The sequence below is a fragment of the Castanea sativa genome, chromosome 2, assembly GCF_040712315.1.
Source record: "Castanea sativa cultivar Marrone di Chiusa Pesio chromosome 2, ASM4071231v1".
Classification (NCBI taxonomy): Eukaryota; Viridiplantae; Streptophyta; class Magnoliopsida; order Fagales; family Fagaceae; genus Castanea; species Castanea sativa.
In genome coordinates, this window is record NC_134014.1 from 34,901,489 (window position 1) to 34,910,647 (window position 9,159).

At 35.5% G+C, this 9,159-nt stretch overlaps 2 protein-coding genes across 4 annotated transcripts; both read left to right on the forward strand.

Annotated features, from left to right (window-relative positions):
* Positions 1 to 313: 313 nt before the first annotated feature.
* LOC142623475 (uncharacterized) lies at positions 314 to 3,688 on the forward strand. Of its 2 annotated transcripts, none has more exons than XM_075796901.1 (5): positions 314 to 607; positions 1,195 to 1,382; positions 1,548 to 1,623; positions 2,977 to 3,049; positions 3,162 to 3,688. In XM_075796901.1, exons 1-5 carry the CDS (start codon positions 421 to 423, stop codon positions 3,280 to 3,282), a joined length of 645 nt encoding a protein of 214 aa, XP_075653016.1. In that variant the 5' UTR covers positions 314 to 420; the 3' UTR covers positions 3,283 to 3,688. The 2 variants fall into 2 exon arrangements, with proteins under 2 accessions (XP_075653016.1, XP_075653017.1); XM_075796902.1 differs by having other exon boundaries at positions 348 to 607; positions 2,980 to 3,049.
* A 1,168-nt stretch (positions 3,689 to 4,856) lies between these two features.
* On the forward strand, positions 4,857 to 8,326 carry LOC142626491 (protein FMP32, mitochondrial). Of its 2 annotated transcripts, none has more exons than XM_075800319.1 (8): positions 4,857 to 5,218; positions 5,477 to 5,800; positions 6,015 to 6,146; positions 6,326 to 6,385; positions 7,533 to 7,609; positions 7,713 to 7,769; positions 7,890 to 7,956; positions 8,063 to 8,326. In XM_075800319.1, exons 2-8 carry the CDS (start codon positions 5,558 to 5,560, stop codon positions 8,180 to 8,182), a joined length of 756 nt encoding a protein of 251 aa, XP_075656434.1. In that variant the 5' UTR covers positions 4,857 to 5,218; positions 5,477 to 5,557; the 3' UTR covers positions 8,183 to 8,326. The 2 variants fall into 2 exon arrangements, with proteins under 2 accessions (XP_075656434.1, XP_075656435.1); XM_075800320.1 differs by having other exon boundaries at positions 4,866 to 5,218; positions 5,482 to 5,800.
* Positions 8,327 to 9,159: the final 833 nt, after the last annotated feature.

The window sequence follows — 9,159 nt, forward strand, 5'->3', positions numbered from 1 at the left end:
AAATTTAAACATTTGATTGATTATATAGTTATTGATTTTTGATATTCTTGAAATTTTGCAAGCATGTAGCGTATAATAAAAACAAATCATCCAACTGTTAGACTTTAAAAATTCACGTCTAATAAAATGATAGGGTGAAATTTCAAGAAAGCTTTGCCTATTTAACGAATCTTAAAAAAACTATTTAAATGGGAGGAGATTATTCAACTGATTTGTAGGAAAGCCTTGTCCGTTAATGAATTCTGATTTCAGCCATGCAATGTCGGTACGTTTGGTTAAAAAGACAACTGGCTCCCTGACAATACGACATCGTTTTAAGCATCGTTTCTGCTGCAGAGAGTGAGACTGAGAGAAACAAAAAAATGACCGATACAAATACAATCCCAAATTAGAGAAGAGAGACACGAAAGAGAGAGAGGAATGGATAGGAGTGAAACAGAGAGAGAAGAAGAGCCCACAAACACAAACACAAACACAAACACAAAGGAAGGGCAAGTGAAAGTAGCAAAAGGAAAGACATGCAAGGGATATTTGTATTTCTCTTCCTCTCTCAAATCCAAAGCTCGCAACCCTCGCTGCATCGGCATCTCTCGCACCCTCCAACAAGGTCTTTTCCTTTCCTTGATTACTCTTTTCTTTTCTTCATATTTCAAAATCCAATCCAATTTCTCCTCATAACCGAACAGGTTATTTTATTTTATTCTGTTTCAATACAATTTTGTCAATTACAGCTGAATTGTGTTTTTGTTAAGCTTTTAATAATATTTAAAATTGATAGCGAATCATATAAAAGCGCATTTTCACAATATAATTCCTGATCAGCTGTTGCATCACTATAATTTTTTAAGTACTGCGTAGCCAGGACAAGGACACAGACAGTAAATACATACAACATCAGTTGAATTTTTAATTTTACTTTGTTTTTTAAGGTATCATAAACTCGATAGTTACAATGGGCGAGGGGGGGATATGAACTCTGGAGGTCTCTGTTGGAAAAACAAAATCGTTGTTAGGTCTTAAATTCTTTACGGAGTCTGAAACTTTGAGCTATATGTCTAATGTCTAGACTCTAGTCTAGAGCATATTGATCTTGATCCGATTTGTGCTGTTAGAACCATGTCAATTTTTGTAAATAGTGTTATTATTGTAGGATAATAATTCATGATACATACTGATAGTAGCTTTGATTAGCAGTACCTGGCTACATTGTTGGGCAAACGGAGATGGAAGCTTCAAAGGAAGCTTCAAAAGAAGGAAGAGATCTTACCGATTTTAATTACGGTTGTGTCGGTTATTCTGTCTATTTGGATAGGATTGGAAAAGACCGTGTAGCTGATAACCAAGGGGCAAAAGCAGAATTGCCAGTCTGTGTTGGCCTTGAGGTTGAATTCTCTCTCTCTCTCTCTCTCTCTCTCTCTCTCTCTCTCTCTCTCTCTCTCTCTCTCTGTGTTTGTGTGTGCACCATTTCAGTTTGCGAAAATTTGAAATGTTTGTGGTTATTTATAACCTAGAACATAGAATTTTATCTGACAGATGAGTTACTGCAGATTTTGGTGGACAGAAGACTGTCTGCTGATGAACCTGCTCCAGCTTCTGCTCCTGCTCATATTCATAATAGAGAAGGTAAGGAAAGATTTTGGGTTACGCTCTTTTGATTTGATTGAAATATCTTGGCTACAGTTTGGTCAAGGTCTCCAAGTAATTCCTGGGTGTTTGGATGCATCTGAGCAATGGTCTAGATGATGGTTGTGTAAAAGAATTATATCTTATTTCACTTATTTGATCATACTGGTCAATTGGTTGAGATTTCCTTAGTTTTTAAATGTGGGTTTCTTGAACTGTAGTATGTTAATCGCTGTGTATCAAGTGTGGAGCTAGTAAAGGCCTGGGTTTTTTTTTTGGGGGGGGGGGGGGGTGCGGGGGGGATTTCATATTCTTAAATTCTCAGTCTCTTTTTATGAATTGATTTTTTTGAAATAAGTAGTGGGGCAGGGTTTGTTTTTAAAATTAAATCTCCCCTGTCAAAAGTGAAAATAAACTCCATTCACTTGTATGATCTTCTTTAGTTTTTACAACATCACAAGTTCAGTTATAGTGTGCTGAAAATGCTAGGAGGTTTGTAGCTCAATTAGCACTTCCTAGTGTTTCCAACAACGATGTCTAAGGTTTAAAAAAATTATAGTGTGATGAAAATGTAAAACAACCAACAAAAAATTTGGTTGACCATTTGCATATGGCTTTGTTGCCCATGCAACCTGCATAAGTCACCCTTTTTCTTTGTATTTTTTCGTATTTAATTAATTATCATTTTATTCTTCTGTGTTACATAATTCTTTCTGGTCAAGGTTGTCACCTCAGCAAATGGTAGGCAATGGCGGTCAATACCTGGCTACCATTGCCTGCCAAGGGCCAAGAAAACTGTTTGCCTTTTTCAAATTGGATTTCTGAAATTTGCATTTTCATTCACTCTTTTCAAGGATCAAATGTGGAACTAAAATATAACATGCATTGTTTAGTCCAACTATGGCATCTTGATCACAGTTATTGGTTTTTATTTTTTGGGCTTACTCTCTTTGTTTCTTTAATGATTCATAAGTTAACTAGCAAGAAACATGGTTCATGATGGGTTTCCAGGCTTAATAGTCAGTATGGGATTATAGATAATTCCATATAGAACAGAGAGGACGCTGGGAAGTCTCTTGTTATGGCATAATTGGTAAATATTTCTTGTTTTACTAGTTTCTCTTTGTTATTTTTTGTCTGGTAGTTTCTGGGAATGATAAATAAGCTTTATCATCATCAAGGCCACAACTCTATTATTGTTGCAGAGTGTCTATCAAACTAGAGCCTTCTGTTCTCTTTCTTTGCTTGAGAAAATTTCATTTATAGACATCTGCATCTATTTGAGATATTTATGTGTTATATAATTCAACATGTTTACATTTTTGTTTATTATCATTGGGATTTGTTTTCTAGAAGATGGCCGTGAGTTACCTCAGCCTCGAAGACACAGACCAGCTCATTCTGTGGGGGACGATTTCCTTAGCAGGCAAGCATATAATTTAATTTGAGAAGTAATCAATATAAACTGGGACTCAATAATTTCCTGAAGATGTATAGATGGTTTAATGGACATATTTGGTTTTTATGCAAAAATGCAGGTTTACAAGGAATGCAAATCTGGTTGCATCAGGGGTGGCTAGGAACATGCGTAGAGTTGGGAACTCCATAAAGGAGACTTTTGATGATGTTCTATACCCCTACCGAAAGAGGCCAAAGTAAGATGGCTGGTCCTGGAGATATGATGAAAAAAGTAAATCTAGCAGGAATTCTCTTTAAAAAGGAATTTGTTCTATGCACTTTCTAGTGCTAGAATTCGATTCCTTTTTAAAATGCATTCGTCCCCTTTTCATAACACAAATAGTTTTGAGTGCAGAGGGGTTTGTATTACCGTTCCTGCACAACAGTTCCATTATCATGGATATTATTGCCTGTTACATTGATAATATTGAGCCCGGGTGGGGAGGAGGGGTGTCAATGTTCTCTCTTGTATGATACAATTAGTACTCGTTATCCATGTTGTGCCATACTGAAAATGTCACTGTTCATTGTATACTATTTTCTGATGAATAAATCAGTGGAACGCTATTGCTTTACAAAAAAAAAAAAAAAAGAAGCAATTATGTTATCCTCAATTGTCTGATAATTACACCACCTATTCAAAACGAGATCCATTGGTTACTTGATGGATAATTTCTGACAGGATATAGATAAGATAATGTAATCTCCAGGGGATTGGTTTGTAGGTGAGGTCTTGGCTTGTAATCTGCACTCTGCAGCATCAGAACGTCAGTTATTCTTGATGGATGTTTTTTTTTTTTAATTTTATTTTTTATGCTAGCTGCAAACTTCGTCTTCTTGTATGGAAATTGAGCCTCGAGACTCACAACATTTTGCCACAAGGGCCAAGAGGTTGGTATTGCTTCTATGTCATCATCTAAGGGATTGGTTTAATTTCTTCCTCCTTCGAAATTATTTCCAATGTCCTCATATATAACAATGTCAATTGCTCAATGATTGTGGCAAATGACATGAACCATAAACTGTTTGAAAAATAAAACTAAAACAACCGATATCATCAAATCATGGTTTGATAGGCACATTAACTTTATCATGATATTAGAGAATAAAATCTTATTTTCAAATTAAGTAGTATATCCATCCTAGCTAGCTTGCCAAACTTGTTGGAATGTGCTTTCGCGATATGTACATGGAAACTTAGGGCCCGTTTGGTTTAGAGATAAGTTAGTTTTCATAACTCAATTTTCAAAACTCAAAACTCAGTTTTCAGTAGTTTTTGAAAACACCCATTTGCTGTTTCTTGTTTCTATCACTCTAACTCAAATTTTTGAGTTTTGAGTGATGAAAAGAAGTGTTGAAAACCAAGTCAAACACAAATTTTTTTGTAAGACTCGTGTTTTGAGAACTCAGTTATGAAAACTGAGTAATATGATTCAAAAACCCACTCATCCAAACAGGCTATTAGGCCCGCATTTCTTCTATAATCCTCGTAACAGAAAACAATTTGTTTAATCATACAGAACATAGGGTTTCCCAAATATAACTCCAACTAACTCCATTTCAACTATTTTCGTCTGTACTTAAGTTTTTTTTTTTTTTGAGAATCGTCTATACTTCAATACTTGGTTTTAGTTTTATAGTTTGAACTGAAATTTCAAAGACGTTAAAATTCAAAATATTTTTTTTATTTTTTTTATATTGTTGTAACTACGAAATAAAAAAACAAAAAAAAAACTGCTTTATAAAATTAAAAATTAGACCGCACATTTTATTATATAGCTTGGGCGGCTGAGAGAGAAATGCTGGATGCACGCTCTGGGAGATGGGAGTTGGGACATTATAAAATGAAGGAAACGTGAAGATTGAGATCTTTTCATTTCAGTTCTCTTTTTCGGTTGAGCGTCAAACATTTTCGTTGGAAAAAGAAAATCCCTTCGAAGAAGCAACCGCGAAATCTCTTACCAATTCCCAAGAGAGAGAAAAAAAGAGGAGCAATATTATATTAGCTGTTATGAAAATTTCCAGGGAAAAACGATCGTCAAAGTTAATAACAAACAAGGACAAACCTATTCCTGGAAAGTGAAAATTGAAAATTTCTCTCTCGCAGTCTTTGCTTGATCTTGAATTGGAAATACAGGTACTACACTATTACCTATCACATTTAACATTTCACTTTACACGCTACTTTCTCTGTTTGGTTGCCAAGAAAAAATTGATACAAAAAAAAGGAGGAATAAAGTGAAAATTTTAGAATCTTACTTTTTTTTTTTTGAATTCTTTTTTTTTTAACAATTGTTTCCATAAACCAAATTGAGATTGCGATTTCGATGTCTTTGGGATTTGATTTTTCGTACAAAATCTCATTATTGTATTGTATGTGTGATTTGTTTGGTAGTGAAGAAGATTACCGGGACCGAATTTGGGAATTTGGTGGATTTTTCTAGGGCTTGAGAACTTGAATTTGTACTGGAATCGAATGGCCGCTGCTGCGGCTTATAGGCGTTGGGGACAATTGGGAGCCAATTCAGGGATAAGAGGGTTTGGAGCTTCGGATTTGGTGTCTTCTTTGGATAAACCGATTTACGATCCCTCAAATATTTGCTTATCGGCTTCGGTTTCGATTTCGGTTTCGCAGAATAGGCAATTGCATTGTAGACACATTTCTCAGCTTGTGAAATCCAACGGAAAGCGGTTGTTCCTCGTGGACACATTAGCCCTAGTAATTACATTTCACTTGTTCTATTGTTTATTTTATTAATCATTGTTTGGTTGCTGAGAAAATGCATTGAAGTGAATGAAAATTAATCATTGTTGAATATGGGCACCGTTGTGTATGGTTAGGGTTTAGAAACTAATAGGAGATGGGATTGGATGGCAGCTTAGTGCTGCATAATGTTTAATTGTTAGAAAATGACATGCGGCATTGTGTTTAGGTTAGGAGATTAGAAGGGCAAGGTGTGCCATCAAAGCAAGCCGAGGCTATAACGGCTGCTATAACCGAAGTTCTGAATGACAGCGTGGAAAATGTATCTCAGTCATTTGTTTCAAAGGCAGAAATGCAGAAGGTATTTCTTTTTTATTTTCCTATGTGGGTTGATTCCGAAACTTGTCTGCATTCATCAATTTAATTAACATCAGATGTTTTTAAATGAAGTATGTAAGAACTACTTTTACATGGTCATGATTGCAATCTTTTGTTCTCTTGAATTATAACTTTCTAATTGGTGTTTGTTTTTGTCTGTAGATTGAAATGATTCAAGAATCCAATTTGTCCAAGTTTAAATCTGAAGTTCAAAGCTCACAGGTATTCACTAGTTTTAAATATTAGATGTGGACTTTTATTTGTATGATAGATATTATTTTGGTAATATTAGATGTGGACTTTATGCACTTTTTGGTTTCAGTATGATAGTTACAGCTTTTTCTTCTTCTTCTCACTTATTTGGACAAACCTAAATGTGAATTTGGTACTTAGTACTTAGTAGGGTTCGGTGAAGTACTTCTAAGATGAATATGAAATGTATTGATTGTGGATAGCTAGAGATTTTGGATGTTGCTACTTTATGCTAAATTATGTTTAGGATGACCATTGGTTCTTTGCATATAAACACTAATTGCTGTACTCATTTTGTTCTTCAGATTGTGTGCTTATATATGCATACCCGTTGAATCCCCAATAGTTCTGTCCATCTACATTGTATTTGGGCTTTTGAGGATTGATGATTTCAAGTAAGAATCTGTTCCGTCTCTTGGCTCCTGTCAAGAATGGAACAGTATGATTCCAGAGGTTCTTCTGTCTGATTTCTATGCAGGAGCAGAATAAACATACTACATTTTTGTTCAAGATTCATGTAACATTTAATTGCCTCAGCACTGAGGCTGAGGATTAGACTTGAGCTGCAGATTAGGTTGAATTCAGTGCCCTTGAAATAGGAATTTTCAATAAAATAATATGAAAAGGCTGTGTGTACAAGACTCTGACTTCTGTGGGGGTTCTGGGAGAGGTAGTTTTTAGGATTCCTTACCCCCAATTTTTGGAGGTGTTGATTCCCGGACATGAACCTGCAGCACTCACTTGGGCAAAGGACACTTGCCATTGCACCAATGATTTTTCTAATCCCCAATTATGGTTCTATAATCTGTGGTGATTTACTTCATTTCATAGGTTTGAGCATGTAAGAAATGCATAAAAGCTCCACTTTTTTCTATCCAAGATGAATATGATAATAGTCGGAAGCTAAGAGATGTATATGTATATAAAGTGTCCGTATTGCCCCTCTAAATTCCTTGAGGATAAGCAAAATTTTTTGGAAATTCAGTTTCCACTGACTTGATTTTTTTTTGGGATACCTAAAAGGATTGCATTTAATACAAGAAGAAAGATTTACTGTTATTGAAGTTCCCTGCATGGTTCTGTGGGTAGTTACTTATCAAAAAAACATACAATACAGGGACACCACTTTTCTTTGTTGCAACATGAGACTGAGAAACTTCGGAATGATATAGAGAAGATGCGCAGTGAATTGAGGTGTGGTTATATAGTTATTAAGCAATTGATTTTGATTTGCTGCCATGTGAGTATTTTGTTTGTTCTTGATCTTTATTGTGCAAAGACATTGATTGTGGTGCAGGTATGAGATTGACAAAGTCACTGCTGGGCAGCGGTTGGATTTGAATCTTGAAAGGGGGTAAATAAAGAGACATACTTAAATTTATTTTGTTCTGAGCATAAAGAACATTTGTTCTCACTTAAATCTTTGTCACTGTCAGTGATAATTTTTTTTAACTTTTAATCTATACTGGTGCAGGAGGATACGGGATGAGCTGGCAAACCAGAATGCTGAAACAAATAACCTCACTAATAAACTTGACAGGGTAAGTGATACAAGTATTGAAAAATGGATTGGTCTTGGTTGATTTTCACCATGAGTTTTATTTTTTATTTATTTATTTTCAATATATACATTTCATATAATATCAGGAAATTCATGCTTTGAGGGCCCAGTTGGAAGCAGCAAAATATGATGTGATAAAATACTGCATTGGTACTCTTGTTTCCATCTCTGCCGTTGGCCTTGCTGTACTCCGTATTTTGATGTAAACATGATGTATTGTATTGTGTTGTATTGTATTGCAAATCAATGGTTACATACTCAAAACAAGAAAATAATAGTTCATTCTTTTAAAGCTGCTGTTTGTTTGGAAAGTAGGAAAAGAAATAAAGAATCAAAAAAATTGGGAACTAGAAGTGGGGCTAAAGCATGTCCCGATATAGCTCAGCCTTATTGTTAGTTCCATTCTTTTTGTGTTCTTCCATGGAAGTTTTTGCTTGACTTGTTTGTGCCGGAAACAAGAACTTGACAGAGACGAATTCTGATCAATGGAATGCTTTTGCTTATTCAAGAAATGCGCTAGGCCTAATACGTTTGCTAAAATGGAAATGAGAGTTTCAGGGAATCCTAAATTTGTCAAGGCCCAACTTTTTATTTCATGTGATGTAAGTCGTACGGGGAATTTTTTTTTTTTTTGGGGGGGGGGGGGGTGGGTTTGAACTTGCAGGTTTATTCGCCAATTAACTGCACTAAGTAGCGGAGTTGTCAGCCTTTAATTTTTTATCTGTATACAATTGTTATAAACTTCTTGTAAGTTTGATTTATCATTTGTTAATTTTATCATTACTATTTTTAGCTTGGCGTGTATGTTACCGGCTCAAGTGAAAAGTGTGTATGAGACATAGTTCTAAATAGTGTTTGTTACCAACCGAACTGGCTGTTTTTTTAATACCAAAACCGGTATGAAGGAACCCTAGGTTCCGTACTGGGAAGAACACTGGATTTGCGGTCGAATTTTGGCTCAACTTAGGCTCTGTTGTTGGCTTGATATCTTCACTATCGCTAACCTTGAAGCTCATGACCAATACAATTATGCAAGCCCCTTCATTGTCCACACCGCCTTTCTCTCCGCTTGTTGCACTGCGTTTGCCATTGACAAGAATCCCTCTCCTTACTGGTTGAGTTGAGCAACATAATCATTGGTACCCTCAGAATACATTCTAATGGATGATAACATTAGGCTTAA